Source organism: Sinocyclocheilus grahami, unplaced genomic scaffold (genome assembly GCF_001515645.1).
Source record: "Sinocyclocheilus grahami isolate Dianchi unplaced genomic scaffold, SAMN03320097.WGS_v1.1 scaffold62.1, whole genome shotgun sequence".
NCBI lineage: Eukaryota > Metazoa > Chordata > Actinopteri > Cypriniformes > Cyprinidae > Sinocyclocheilus > Sinocyclocheilus grahami.
The window spans coordinates 2,118,674-2,134,738 of NW_015505241.1; the positions used below are offsets into that span (position 1 = coordinate 2,118,674).

Consider the following 16,065-nt stretch of genomic DNA (forward strand, 5'->3'; position numbering starts at 1 on the left):
CCCCCCCCCCCCACACACACACACACACACACCATCCTAGGTGTATGACTTTCTTCTTTCAGTCGAATACAGTCAATTAGATTTTAAAATGTCCTGGCTCTTACTAGCTTTATAATGGCAGTGAATGGGGGTTAAGATTTTGCAGCCCAAAAAAGTGCATTCATCCATAAAAAGTACACATGGCTCCGGGGTTTAATAAAGGCCTTTTGAAGCAAAGTGATGCATTTATGTAAGAAATATCCATTATTTAAAACTTTTATAAACCATAATCTCTAGCTTTTGCAACTTTCGTTCGTGTGTTTACTCCAGCCGGATGACATAGGATGTAGCATAAGCTCCGGTGAGAATGTGCTAGTCTCGTGACGTGAGAACCAAGTTTTATTTACAGCAAAGGAAGACCAGTCTCCTCTTGGCTTCTCAAAATCCGACATTTTTCTCTACAAATCCTTGTTTTGTATTTCTAATTCATTATTGGTTTTGTTTTGCTCTCTCCTCTGTGCTTCTGCGTTCGTCACTTCTCACCTGAGCTTACGCTACACCTACGTCCTACACCAACGTGCTACGTCATCCACTGGAATGTCACTCATACGACAGTTAAGGGAAGCTAACCACCATTGCCATTTATAAATCTTGGAAGAGCCAGGACATTTTTTTAATAACTTTAAGTTTGCATTCGTCTGAAAGAAAGCCATATACTCCAAGGAGGGCTTGAGGTGAGTAAATGTAATTTTCATTTTTGGGTGAATTAATTCATTTAAAGTGTACTGCTGATAAAAAAATACTTTAATGTCATTTCTGTTGAGTCTTGTTTGTTGTTTTTGAATATAGTTATAAGTTGCATTTTAGTGCTTTTTAAAATGTATTAACCTGTTGTAATAGCACACTACAGTTAAAACTCAAGTACTTTGTTTGTTAGTCCAAAACATCAGAACATAATGATTTAAAACGTACTTTGATGTAAAGTGTAATTTTACATTAAATCAAGGTTTACGTTTTAAAAGCTTACTTAAATGTGATATGAAATGTCAATTCTCACTATTAACTGTCTTTTTCCTCAAACTCCTAATTTGCTTTTTATTAATAGTTAGTGAGGTAGTTGGTAAGTTTAGGGTATGGGGATAAAGGGATCTGGTCATGCAGAATAAGGCATTAATATGTGCTTTATAAGTACTAATTAACAGCCAACATGCTAGTAATATACATGCTAATAAACAACTAGAGAACTGGTCCCTAAACTAAAGTGTTACCATAAATTAGTCAAGTATATACATCTCATTAATATATACACTTCTTTTTCACAATGGCAGTTTATGGTGGTCCAGACCAGCAACAAACCAGCACCTTTTTTTTTTTTTTTTTTTCTGGAAAGTGATTCTACAGCTGTGAGAGATGTAGTCACTTTTTGAGTTTAAAATTGGGGAAAATGACACATCGTAAATGCACTTACATTTGAAGATTAGCCTTGAGAATCAAAAACAGCACGCCACACATGCAGTTCATTAGGTTAAAATCACCCATGCATATTCTGAGAAGAGAATATTACCATATGAACTCCCTATACAATGAACTTAAGTTATCCTCATGTCCAGGGGCAGCTCTTTCTGTGTGGATCAAATAAGGGGGTTGATGCATTTGGGGCAATGTTTTAACATGTTCACAGGGCATATCAACATTATTGCCACTGAAGCAGTAATTCAGATAACACTTCCAAGTCTGTGTATACGTTATCCTGATATATATATATTTTTTTTCATTTTTGACATTTGACACTCTTGGTTTATTTTCAGTCGGTGACTCATAAAAGCAACACTCTTCAGACATAAAATCAGAGGACATTACATTTATACCATTTCATACCGGTCACCAGCTGTAATTACCTGCAGCACTCAGCATGTGCATCACAGTGCTGATATTTGGAACAACTCTATTGCAATTTTGCTGTATTAACATAATTTGTAATATGAATTTTACTTTTAATATGAAAAAAATATATACAATTATTAAACAATGATCCAGCCAACCCAAAACCACTGTCCCAAGCCAACTCACACTCTTTTCATAATGATGTTATTCATTTAAGCAGTATAATTGATCACAGGCTTCTGAAATTAAAATGTAAACACATATAAGTGTAGTATAAATAAGACTATAATTTATGAATCTAATATTTTAAATAACTTTCTCCATTATTGTTCACTTCCCTTGTGAAAAAGATACAGTTTAGCATAATTTTAAAAATATTATGAATAATAAATATAATATAATAAAAAGATACTTTTTTTTGCAGATCACATTGCACTTTCCATCAGAATAAATGTATCTTCTGACAGCCTCTCCAAAATTTCAAACAGGTTAGATATTTCACATTGCCATTTTGTATTTGAATGAAATAATATTTTTTAAAAGAACATACTCAAATGCAAACTGAATGTAATGTTTTTGGACACTTAATTGCATGTTATTTACAATTTTAAAAAAAATGTATAAAAAAAAATCAGAACTCTAATAAATTAAAATAGACAGGTGCATCTCAATAAATTAGAATGTTGTGGAAAAGTTCATTTATTTCAGTAATTCAACTCAAATTGTGAAACTCGTGTATTAAATATTCTTTTAATTGTGATGATTTTGGCTCACATTTAACAAAAACCCACCAATTCACTATCTCAACAAATTAGAATATGGTAACATGCCAATCAGCTAATCAACTCAAAACACCTGCAAAGTTTTCTTGAGCCTTCAAAATGGTCTCTCAGTTTGGTTCACTAGGCTACACAATTATGGGGAAGACTGCTGATCTGACAGTTGTCCAGAAAACAATAATTGACAGCCTTCACAAGGAGGGTAAGCCACAAACATTCATTGCCAAAAAAGCTGGCTGTTCACAGAGTGCTGTATCCAAGCATGTTAACAAAGTTAAGTGGAAGGAAAAAGTGTGGAAGAAAAAGATGCACGTTGTCAAGCAAAATCGATTCAAGAAAGTGCCACAGGCTGATTGTCTCCATGCCACGCCGCACTGATGCAGTAATTCATGCAAAAGGAGCCCCTACCAAGTATTGAGTACATGTACAGTAAATGAACATACTTTCCAGAAGGCCAACAATTCACTAAAAATGTTTTTTTTATTGGTCTTATGAAGTATTCTAATTTGTTGAGATAGTGAATTGGTGGGTTTTTGTTAAATGTGAGCCAAAATCATCACAATTAAAAGAACCAAAGACTTAAACTACTTCAGTCTGTGTGCATTGAATTGATTTAAAACACGAGTTTCACAATTTGAGTTGAATTACTGAAATAAATGAACTTTTACACGACATTCTAATTTATTGAGATGCACCTGTATATTAAATGCAAGTTGAACTTAAGAGTGCTTTTTTGACCCACTTAAGTAGGCTAATTTCTCTAAGTACTTTCTTCATAAAATAAAGAAAAATAGTAAAACATTAAAATCTTTAAATGCAATTTCAGAATTATTTCTATTGTCTTTGAAATGTGGTTAAAGTGTATTGCTGATAAAGTGTATTGTACTGATAAGCATTTATGATAAAACAATTTAATGTCATTTATATTGAAACTAGTATTTGTATTGCATATTTAAACACAGTTGTAATGTTGCAATTTCTATTAACAATAACATACAATATAACAAAATGTTATAGGCCTATTAACAATATATAAACTTTAAATTTTATATCAAATAACACACTACAGGTAAAATTATAGGCTAATCAAGGACATACATAATGTGCTTTGTTTGTTAATCACATACTTATAATTAGTGTAGTCTGTAGGTTGCAGACGACGGGTTTTGACATTTGAATATCTTGCCAATAAGTGTTAGTCAAGAAAGCAAGCGTTCAGATTTGGGAAAACATTGGATAATTCATGTAGGGCTCCACTACGTATCTCTTATAGCGAAGCGCATAATATTTGACCCTTAACGCTTTCCGTAGTCAGCTGAAAAAGGTAAACATGGAAGTCCAACCAGACTCCAGTCGGAATGAGGTTGCTCTTCATACCTGTCTTTTTAGTGATTGATATGATTGTGTATTTCTAGCAGAGACCACAAAAGATTGAGAAAGTGTCAAAAACCAAGCAGCTGAATAGTGGTGTCGTTCAGCCTGACATAAAGTTTGTACCGCACACGGAGCTGAGGACATGTGCTGATGTTCAATGGCTTCAGAAAAGCAAGTCACATTTGTGATCGTCGGTGGAGGAATCGCAGGCGTAACTTGTGCAGAACAGGTACGAACACATCGATAACTGATCTTTAATGACTGGTCTGATAATAACTGGCTGGTATTATAACTTTAAAAACGTTTTGCAGATCGCGTCGCAGTTCACGTCCGATGAAGTTTATCTTCTGACAGCCTCACCCTTAGTAAAGACGGTTACAAATTTCAAACAGGTTTGATATTTCACATTGACATTTCGAATTTAAACAAAATTTCATATATATATATATATATACTGTATATATATACCTGTTGTATATGTAGTAAATATAATGTAATATGTAATACTACACATCCCTAAACGAGAAATCTTGATATTGAAAGTTCATTGTCAACTACCTTTCTCTATGTAGGTGTCGAAGACCTTGGAAGAATTTGATATCGAGGAACAGCCATCCAGTGTTTTAGAAGAAAAGTATCCCAATCTGAAAGTCGTACAATCTGCAGTCAAACTCCTGCGAGCCAAGGAACATGTGTGTTAAGACAAACACTTTGTTTCTTTTCCCAAAATATTCCAAATTGGTTTTTAATCACATTCTCAATTTCCCGCAGCTTTTACAAACAGAGAATGGCCAGACGTTTCATTATAGAAAGCTGTGTATCTGCAGCGGAGCCAGACCCAAGCTTCTCACCCAAGATAACCCTCATGTGCTGGGCATACGAGACACAGACAGTGCTCAGGTACACCGGAGCTCATTAATAATGAATATTATATATATGAATATAACAAACATGAACATGGTTGGATGATTTATGCTATTCACAGGAGTTTCAAAAGCGCTTATCAAAGGCTAAAAGGATAGTAGTCATTGGCAATGGAGGAATCGCATTAGAATTGGTGTAAGTATATGAATCATTAATATTAATAATACGGGATCTACGATGTAAACACAAAAGCATACCATTAGTTACTTAAATGCTTGAAATTAGCTTTGTAGACAAATATAATTGTGTATAAATTGTTTATTTTTTACCAAATAAAAATGTATTAAATTATATAAAACTGTAATATTAAAATGTAATTAATGTTTATAATTTTCTGCTACATAACTCCTCTACTCCCATTTGTGTTATTTTGTATTTTGATTATTTTTACTATTATCAATAATGTGAAAAATAATTGAAATTATGTTGTCAAACCAAAGTAAAATAAATACTCCCATTTGTGTTATTTCAAAATTCATTGTGTTATTTTGTATTTTCATATTTTGATGATTTTACTACAGTATAAGTAATAATTAAAGCATGTGTAGGTATGTCCAAACTTTTGTTTGGATGTCTAGGTCCAAATGCAAACAGAACAATGTAACAAAAAAAAAAAAAAAGAGAGAGGGAGGGAGATGTATTGAGATATTTTATAATACCTGCTGTGTGCTCCTGTAGGTATGAAGTAGAGGGTTGCGAAGTGATCTGGGCTATAAAGGATAAAGCCATAGGAAACACATTCTTTGATGCAGGAGCTGCTCAGTTTCTCATTCCCTCACTGGGGGCTGACAAAAAAGATAGGTCTTTGCCCTGCAAGAGAGCACGCTATGCTACTGACAAGACTGGAGGTATAAATTCACCTTACACACTCCCACACAATGAGCACTGCTGTCCTCTTCTGGCAGTTTTGATGAAAAGAGTGCTGCTGTAATAAAGTCAAGAAAAATGTATATTAAAAAAAGGGGCAAACCTGTATTCTCCCTAATAAAATAGAAATTAATAAAGTTTTACTTAAATTGTCATAATATACGTAGTATGAACACTACCCGTCCTTGTTTGGACACATACACTACTTACTACCTTTTAATAATAATAATTAACAGCAAACAAACAAACAAATAAATCAAAATAAGTCCATCAAAAATGAATAAAATATAATTAATTATAAATATTCACTTCTTTTCTCACATTTACAAATTTTTGTTCTATTTTCTACATTGTTGAATAGTAAAGACTTATGAACCACACTATTTTGTTTAATTACAAGCTGATAAAAAAACAACAAAAAAACACGAATTCTGTTAAGTGCATCCACATGTGTATGTTTCATAGCAGGCCACAGTGGGGCTTCAGGAGAGCTTGGCAGTGCCTTGGGCCCAGACTGGCATGAGGGGATTGAACTAAGAGGAGCAGTGCAGGTTTGTATCCACTATATTTTTGCAATTGTACATTAGTCAACACAACATGGTGGATGATTGTCACTTTTCACCATATTCTGATTCTTTTCCTTCATTTCTCAGAATTCCAGCGGAGTCCATGTAGAATATGAGTGTGCGGTTGACAAGCTCTACACCCAACAGGAATTCCTACAGTCCAAACTCAACACAAATACATCAGAATTAGGTTATTCTAATAATAAAAATAATAATTATAATAATTAAGCTGCAGTGTTTTACAGCTAAAATAACTACATTTGTTTTTCCTTACCATAGGGCTGTGGCCAGCTTATGTTCAGTTAACCAACAAAAAGATTTATGGCTGTGATTTCGTCGTCAGTGCAACAGGCGTCGTGCCAAACACTGATCCTTTTCTCAATGGCAACAATGTAAAAATGATTGTCCTTTTGAACTTACCCATTTATTTCACTTTTAATGTTATATATTAATAGTGATGTTAGTAGTCTTTTTTTTTATTGTATTGTATACGTAAATATTACATAGTATTGATCAATATTGGATATATATATATAATTTGAATTTGGTTGATTTTAGTTTTTAGTTTTATTTTTATTTATACAAATTACTATACAATTTTATTTATTGTAATATTGGCTTTGTCAGTGCATCCATAAAATAACATTTCAAATATGTATATTTTCTGTTTTTTTTTAGGGTAAATTTAGGAAAATCAGGCTACTTTTATCAATGAAATGAACAGCAAGATGTGGCCCAATTCACCCTAATTCAAGCCTTGTGCATTTTATGTGCCCCATTCCAGTTTAAGCTGGCAGAAGATCATGGTTTGAGAGTGGATGATCATATGCGGACGTCTGAACAGGATGTATATGCGGCTGGAGATGTGTGTACTGCAGGCTGGGAGCCCAGCGCTCTCTGGCAACAGGTACAGTTGCACCTATGTTACTGTATTTGTGCATTGCATCTTTTTTTTTATGTACTAAGGGTTGACTTTCTAAAACTTCTCTCCTGTTATGTATAAGATGCGATTGTGGACTCAGGCACGTCAGATGGGCTGGTACGCAGCGCGTTGTATGGCTGCAGATGTGCAAGAGGAGGCCATAGAGCTGGACTTCTGCTTTGAGCTGTTCTCACACATCACCAAATTCTTCAACTACAAGGTGAGTCCTTCTGTTTATGTCCATTTCTTTAAAAAAAAATTGTGCTCTTCTTGTTGGTACCTCCCTTTATGAAGAAATTGCACATACTGTTGTATTCTCAGACTTAATGCCTGAGAATTCAGAATTTAAAAAAAAGTCTCACTTTTACTTCGAGTCAAAATTGGAATGACTGAATTTGCTTAATTGCAATTCAAAGTAATTTTCACAAGCAAAACTTTATGCAAATTAATATGAGATGCAAACTCTTCAGGAGTGGAAAAGGTGACAAAGATGTGAGTTAAATAAAAAGGACAGACTACTTCAGGTGTCTCTGGTCACATCAATACAATTGTTTTTATTGAACCCATTAAGGGGCGTGTTTCCCAAAAGCAACTATGGTCACAAGTTCCGTTATTACCAATTGAGTTCAATTGAACTAACAACCATAGTTAGCTTTTGAGAATTGCACCTCAGTATGATTATATTATATTATATTGGTGACATGAACACTGTCATATGAAAAAAGACAAACTACATTAATAAAATAAAACAATAATTAATAAATTATAATTAAATTAAAATCAAGGTATATAAATTAAAGTAAAATATTTTTGTAAACACTCCATATGTTGTGCGATAACATGTTTATGGGTGATTTGCGGTTGTTGTTTTTTTTGGTAAGATTATTTATTTATTTTAAATAATGTAGCATTATTAATTTTAATATTTTAATTACAATTCTGCAGCCTATTTGCTACATTATTTAAAGTTCAAGTCCAGCAATTGAATTAAGATTGGTAGACACAAAAGTAATTTTCAGATTTTATCAGTTTTGCAATAATTTAATGTCTGTTTTGTCATATTTTTTAGGTGGTTTTGCTAGGCAAGTTTAATGCTCAGGGTTTGGGTCAGGACCATGAGCTTCTTGTGCGCTGTACAAAAGGGCAGGAGTATGTGAAGGTGGTTCTGACTGGGGGCCGAATGGTGGGAGCTGTCCTTATCGGAGAGACGGACCTAGAGGAAACTTTTGAGAATCTCATTCTCAACCAAATGGACTTATCCCGATATGGCGAGGAGCTTCTTAATCCTAATATTGACATTGAAGACTACTTTGACTGAATCGTTCTGGTTAGCCAATGACACAGATGATAGTTATTTTAAAGCTGCACAGTGTAATTTCTGTTCCACCAATAAAAAGTTCAAAAATTATAATTGTTTTCAAACTCTCCACAATCTTACACCTATCTTGCTCAACAGGAAGGAAGTCCTACCTCAGTCTGTTGCCTTTGGCAATATTCTCGTGCTCGGAGCACAAACAAACAGACTTCAATTCTGTTTGTCACAACTAGGGGCGCAGAAATTGCACGCAGTATTTTAAAAGAGTAGTTCACCCAAAAGTGGAATACAAAATTCACTCTCCCTTATGTTGCTCCAAGCTCGTATGATTTTCATCTTTGGCAAACAAAAGCCACATTGTCCATTAACTATATTTCAAGTCATTTGCATTTCCTTTCCTCATCAAGTCTTGTAAAACCATAGCTGTCTGTGACAATAGTGACTAGTAAATAGGAAAATAGTGACTAGTACTTTGTTTAAAATTTCTCATTTTGTGTTCCAAGTCATATGGGTTTGGAACGATGGTGAAGGTGCATAAATGATTAGTCTGAATTTTCCTTTTTGGGTGAACTATTCCTTTAGGGAACTATGAGCTATTATAAGTAACCAATGGATAATGCACATTGAGAAACAGAGTAAGAAAAACATGGACTATTGAGTTGCCAAAAAATATATATTTATTGATTCGTTATTTAGAAGTGCTCTGCTCTCACATCATGAGGCAAGTAATAATTTAAGTCCATGTATAGCTATACTGAAGTAATGTTTATTTACAACATGGCATTCAGTTTTTTGGGATATGTGTCTGTTGAGCTCCAACTCCCATAATGATCCTTTTGGTAATTAATTCTGTGATCTGAGTGAAAGGGAAATCACTATTTCAAGTGAGCTTCCAATGTGTTTACTGTATCTGGGTGAAAATAAATGTTAAATTCAAACACTTTAACATTAAATGACTTTGTCTTCTAAAATGCATTAAATCCCAACCTTTTGCAAAAATACTTTCCCAATTCTGCATTAACCTGTATTATATAAACATTCTGGCATTTTACACACATAGCCTGCGGAGAATCTGTTCTGCAGGAACTCCAGAACTGTACCAACTGGGCAGTTGACTGGGTCAAGCTGGCGGTCTCCGCACCAAGAAGTGAAAAGCTTCCACTTCTAGGCATACAGTTTCCTCGTTGAGTGAGCTCTGGATTGGAGGATGGTCTCCACAACCTCGGATGAGATACAGGAAGCTGCGAGTTGTGCACCGTCAGGGGCCACACCCAAAACTTCCACAGCTCCGGGAGGGGGTGGAAATCGTGCCCTCCGCCTGTGAGAGGAGGTCCCTCCTGACGGGAATCTCCCATGGAGAGCCGTCGAGAAGGGAAATCAGGTCTGAGAACCATACTTGGCCCGGCCAGAACGGGGCTACTAGCAGCAGACAGACCCCATCCTGGCGCACTCTCTCCAGAACTCCCGGGAGCAGAGCAATTGGGGGAAAAGCGTACAGATGAGGTGGAGGCGGAGGAGAACCAACTGGATTCTGTAGCCTCTCTCTACAGTGTGCAGGACCCACTGTGACACATTTGGCAGTAGTTTCCACGCTGCCAAATAATCTACTAAGGGAATCAGTCAGCACCGCTACGTTTCCGGGCGGTGACAGAGAAGCACTCGCCGGAGACCGCTGTTCCCTGGAACACCGGCAGGGTTGGCAGACTGACCTCCTGAGGGCACTGAGGAGAGACGGGCACCGTGTGATGCAGTGTACACCGCTCTTCCCCAGAGGGGCCTGCCCTCCGAGGTCCGGAGCCATAGCATCAGGACTCTCATAGCTGAAGTCTCCTATTGAAAACGACGGTCCTCAGACTCGCGTCATCTGCTAGGAAGACTAGACTGATAGAACCAGAGCCCACACAATGGCCATGCTGAATGTTTTTCAAGCTAAGCTCCTGAAGTCCCTGAACAGTGGCGACATGGATGCGGACACCGTGAAAGACCTGCATGCATCAGTGCGTTTAGCCTCGCAGGGACAGAGTGCCAGTTTACAAACATTGCTTCCAGCGATAGCAACCGGAGAGATTCGACTGCTATGTCCATTCCTAGACACAAGGAGAGCTATTCCAGGCATTTCGCACTGGTTGCTGAGCATAATAGAACACGGGTATTCCCTACAGTTCAGACACAGACCTCCCCATTTCAATGATGTGGTTCCGTCACTGTCACTGCCTCAAAATGCCCCTGTTTTGAGACAGGAGGTTCACATTATGCTTGCAAAAGGAGTGATAGAGCGAGTCCCTCCGAGTGAGCTGGAGAGCGGGTTTTACAGCAGCTATTTTGTGGTACCCAAGAGAGATGGGGGACCTGAGACCCATCAACGGAGCACTTCACAGCTCGTGTTCAGGATGACAACTCTGAAGTAGATCCTGGCACAAATCCATCCAGGGGACTGGTTTGCATCCATAGATCTGAAATATGCATAGGGAAGAGAGACCGTTGGTGATCCTCATTGCCCCACACTGGCTGAATCAACCTTGGTTTCCGGACCTCAGGGAGATGCTGGTGGCTCCCCTCTGGCGAATCCCCCTAAGGAGGGACCTGCTGTCTCAAGCAATATGGCACCCTAGACCAGAGCTGTGGAGCCTTCATTTGTGGCTACTTCAGGGGTCCTAGAGGGTGTAGCGCCTGGACCAATCCAACACACTATATATTCTTTTTTTTAATATAACAGCGGATCTAAACTATGAATAGTTAATTATAACTAGTTATGGTTAATTATTCATATTTCCCCATGAGCTGATTCGCAACAAGGGGTTAAGCACCCTGCCTGCCTGTGTGTTTGACATGCTCAGAGTCTCGTTGCACCTTCTACTAGGCGTCTTTATGCTCTTAAATGGGGAGTGTTTGTGAAATGGTGCTGTGATAGAGATATCGACCCGACGAGCTGTCCCATGTCAGATGTTTACGTTTTCTGCAGCACAGGCTAGATAATGGGAGTCTACCGTCAACACTAAAGGTTTATGTGGCTGTTATTGCTTAGTTTCGTTCCCCGGTTGATGGGCAGTCGATCGGGAGGCACATACTGGTGGATAGATTTCTCAGGGGAGCGAGGAGATTACATCCCCCATGACCACCGCTGGTGCCGCCGTGGGACCCAGCGCTGTTCTAGTCCTTAGCATCCATTGCTATGAGGGAGTTCTCCCTCAAAACTGCTCTGCTTCTTGCCCTTGCTTCTGTTAAGCGCATAGGAGATCTGTATGCGCTCTCAGTGGACAGCGATTTTATTCGCTTTGGGCCTGGGGACTGCAGTGTTACTCTCCGGCCGAGATCGGGCTACATGCCTAAATCTCTTTCTACCCCCTTTAAAGTGCAGGTAATTTATTTGCCTGCTTTGTCTTCTAAGATGTCTACCTTGCGTGACGCTGAGGCTCGGAACACCATTTACCCCTGTCTGGGCTTGAAGGATTTATATCAAATCAAAGCGTAAACAACGTAGAAAATGTATCCGTGTGGCACAGCTGACACAGAATAGCATACGCTGTTTGCGTTCAGTGGATACTCTCCAAAATGGCACCAGGGTGACGTGGAGGAGACGAATTGTTGAATAAAGTCGTTATTTTTGTTTTCTTTGCATACAAAGTATTCTCATAGATTCGTAAAATTACGGTTGAACCCCTGATGTCACCTGGATTATTTTACCGATCTCTTTGCTACGTTTCTGGACCTTGATCATGGTAATTACATTGCTGTCTATGGCAGGGTCAGAGAGCTCTCAAAATTCATCAAAAATATCTTAATTAGTGTTCCGTAGTTGAACGGAGGTCTTACGGGTTTAGAACGACATGAGGGTGAGTAATTAATGACATAATTTTCATTTTTGGGTGAACTAACCCTTTAGTGTTATGAGTAGTTAAACAGGACACTGTTACTTGAACCAGGGAGCAGGTATAATTTGTATTTTAATTTTTTTAAGCTACTGACTAATGCCTATCAAAAGCCAGAAAAGAAAATGTTGAACTGAACCAACTGACTAATATGTTCAACTTTTTTTAATTTATAAGGAACAATGAACAGTTCCAATTTATTACAGAAATAAAATAAATAAATACATGAAATTGTTTTGTAGTCACATGCATAAAACTTAAACTGGAACACAAGAAATGTACACCGTATAGCCTGTCTGTGTGTGTTGGATGTTATTTCTTGTTTTAGTTAAGTATACAACCTTTATCTAGATAAAGACAACATTTTTAAACTTAGAAAATAAGCCTAATTGTGATTACCATTTAAATGAACCAAATAAAAAGTGGCAAAATCTTGTATAAAAACGATTTATTTTTCAAAGACATTTCCAAAATGAATCACATTATTTGAAGACACCACCACTAATAACAACAACTTACACACAGGGTCCAGTGACTTGACTTGCATATAAGTAAAATGATGCATCAGCCTGTTGGAGTAAAACGAGGCAAAACATAAATATAAGTCTCAATATTAAGTGATGATAACATCAAAACAGTGCATTAAAATTAAACTACTAATTTTAAAATCCACTTACAGGCAGGGACAGAAATGTACCACAATTTAGAGGTGGTTGCCAAGTGGTCACTACATATGCATTGCCAACATGAACATCCTTGCCCTGGTTAAAAAAAATAAAAATAATAAGCACAAGCATATCATTATTAGTATTTGTCAATAGTGTTTATAGCATCCACAGCAGAAGTAGAAAATAGTGTTTGAGGTTTGAGCGCCACCTATTGTCTGCTCTGCATTCTCACAGTTTGACTTTCTCAATAACTGAAACTGGAAACTCTTCAATTCATGGGAAGAGGTACGTTTTTTTTTTTAGCTGTTGTACGTCTCTGTCAAATGGCAGAAGCTAGCATTTCAGTGGCTCAGGACCAGTTCAGTTGTCCAGGGGCCAGTTGCATAAACTAAAGCCTATATGTTAAGACTGTGTCTTAAGTACGAGTTCGACCAACTAGCAAAGGGGTAATAAGTCTTATTTTTAGATTCCACTTTCACTAATCTACGATTTAATGTAACTGAATTATAAAAAAAAAAAAAATCATGGCCAGTCTTGAATGAATGCAGTTGAATGAAAACTTGTAAGACTAGTCTAATCCTTTTATGCAACCAGCCCCAGTTTATCATGATCTACTGAAGGATCCAGTGACAATTCCCTGTGAAAACACTTACTTTTTGAACTGTATTACAGGCTGCTGGAATTAAGATGTTCAGAAGGGAGTTTAAAGCTGCGCCCAGTGCACTGAGTGCAGGCAGACCTTTACTCTAAGACCTGACTTATCCAAAAATGTGGTGTCTTATGCAAAAAGACAGAAGAAAAAACGCTATTCTGCTGTTTCTGCTCACTGTTACGCTGGACCTGGAGATGTGGAGTGAGACATTTGCACTGGAAAAGAAATACAAAGCAGACAAGTCCTGCTTGATGTGTCTCAACTTCTACTGTCAAAATCACCTTGAACAACATAACAACATAAGAATAAAGGTAAGAAGCACAACTTGATGGATGCCACTGGACGGTTGCTACAGGAGATGATCTTCATAAACATGATAAACTGTTAGACATCTACTGTCATGACCAGAAGTGCATGGGTTATTTGTGTGGAATGGTATAAAAATTAAAACAAACATATTTTGTAATGCAAACATTTATTTCAGCTGCTTTACTCCATTTGTGCCTAAATAATATTTTAAATAATTGCTAAGCAGCACATCAATCATTTTCTAAGGGATATTTTAATGGAACTGCAGTTAAAATATATATATATATATATATATTTTTTTTTTCTTTTTCTTTCAAAAGATATATAAACTTTTTTTATTATTATTTAAGGTAAAAAGAACTGTCAAATTAATCAAAAAGTAATCAGATTATATTACCTACAGTGTATAATAGATTACGTTACTAATTGTTGTCATGACTGTCATGATTGACATGATTGCTGTCAAAATTTGTGTAGACCTTGTATTGACTTGCTACGATTAATTATTTGACAGACCGAAAACAAAGGGGAATCTAAAATTCTACAACTTGTAAGCTATTTTGTTCTGTACTACAGGAAAAGCAAAGATTGAGTTCAAGAAAATAATCCATCAGAAAGAGAACGCGAGACTGTGGAGTCACACAAGGTGAGATTTGAGCAGTGAGCAACTGCTGTGCTCACTGCTGGATTAATGTCAGGACTGTGTGTCGTATAACAGCGCACTGCACTGGCAGCGGTGGAGGACATTGAGAAGATCTTTACTGAGCTGATCTGCTCCATTGAGAGACGTCGCTCTGAGGTGGCACAGCTGATTAGAGATCAGAAAAAAGCTGCAGTGAGTTGAGCTGAAGGACTCTTGAAGTGGCTGGAGCAGGAGATCGATGATCTGAAGAGGAGAGACGCTGAGCTGGAGCAGCTTTTACACCAAGATGATCACATCCATTTCCTCCAGGTAACATTTGGTCTTAAAAGGGTCATATGATGCGATTTAAATTGTTCCTGTTTTTTTGAAGTGTTACAAGCTCTTGGTGCATAAAGAAGATCTGGAAAGTTGCAAAGATTAAAGTCTCAAATCCAAAGAGATATTCTTTATAAAAGTTAAGAGTCAACCACGCCTACCTAAAACGGCTCATTCTAACATGCCCCCACATGTCTACGTCACGATGTGGGAAGATTTGCATAACGCCGCCCAAATGTTAACGCAAAGAAAGAAGGCATAACTTTTATTCTCACTGTAGTATTGTTGCTGCCGCCATGTCGTGAAGACGCTGTGTGCTTCGTTGTAAAAGCGAAACTACTTTGTTTGGTCTTCCAAAAGAGGACGATATCCGCTTCGTCATGCCTAGAGCTGATCTGTGCTGGTCGCTGTGGAAATACATAAACTTCGCGCTGTGGATTGTCGGATCGGCTTTCACCGTGGACGAAGTGGAGTCCAGCCCGGGGTCGTCACATGTGGTTGCCGCAAGCCCGGTGGCCGCACCGTTCTCAAGTCCGCCCACCTCTGCTCACTCAAGCCGGCCTCTGCTCACTCAAGGCCGCCGTGTGTGACGCTTTGTTTCGTTGTGAAAGCGAAAACTAATTTGTTTGGCCTTCCGAAAGAGGACACGACTAGAAATCAGTGGTCAAGTTGTATTTACAATACTGTTCCAGAACACTTCAACCCAAATATTCAGATGTGTGCAGCACATTTTATGGAGGACTGTTTCCTGATCCTGGTAGAGTAGACTACAATGCCGGCTGCTCTGATTCACAGACTGTAAGTATGTTTACATATTTAAAGAGTTTGCCACTGACGATTCAAATGCGAGTTTTGAGCAGTGCAGAGTAGCGCTTGTTGTTTGTCATTTCTCCAATCACAAAGGCAGACATGGTTTTATGTTAATCTTTGATTAAAAAACTGTATAAGTCATTATAATGCATAATTATGTCCCCACTGGATGCAACAAATGCCTCGTTT

General features: G+C 37.5%; 1 protein-coding gene across 2 annotated transcripts; it reads left to right on the top strand.

Moving 5' to 3' along the window:
- The first annotated feature begins 2,333 nt into the window (after window positions 1-2,333).
- On the top strand, window positions 2,334-9,561 carry pyroxd1 (pyridine nucleotide-disulphide oxidoreductase domain 1). Of its 2 annotated transcripts, none has more exons than XM_016271423.1 (13): window positions 2,334-2,351; window positions 4,058-4,245; window positions 4,328-4,408; window positions 4,589-4,708; window positions 4,788-4,916; window positions 5,002-5,075; window positions 5,619-5,788; window positions 6,273-6,358; window positions 6,461-6,563; window positions 6,653-6,765; window positions 7,158-7,280; window positions 7,378-7,515; window positions 8,365-9,561. In XM_016271423.1, exons 2-13 carry the CDS (start codon window positions 4,174-4,176, stop codon window positions 8,611-8,613), a joined length of 1,458 nt encoding a protein of 485 aa, XP_016126909.1. In that variant the 5' UTR covers window positions 2,334-2,351; window positions 4,058-4,173; the 3' UTR covers window positions 8,614-9,561. The 2 variants fall into 2 exon arrangements, with proteins under 2 accessions (XP_016126909.1, XP_016126908.1); XM_016271422.1 differs by lacking the exon at window positions 2,334-2,351 and adding an exon at window positions 3,850-3,966.
- Window positions 9,562-16,065: the final 6,504 nt, after the last annotated feature.

Coding starts and splice junctions, on each gene's coding strand:
- pyroxd1 (XM_016271423.1), top strand. CDS start 4,174: ATGGCTTCAGAAAAGCAAGTCACATTTGTGATCGTCGGTGGAGGAATC. Junction 6,564..6,652: donor CACAAATACATCAGAATTAG/GTTATTCTAATA, acceptor TCCTTACCATAG/GGCTGTGGCCAGCTTATGTT. Junction 7,516..8,364: donor CCAAATTCTTCAACTACAAG/GTGAGTCCTTCT, acceptor CATATTTTTTAG/GTGGTTTTGCTAGGCAAGTT.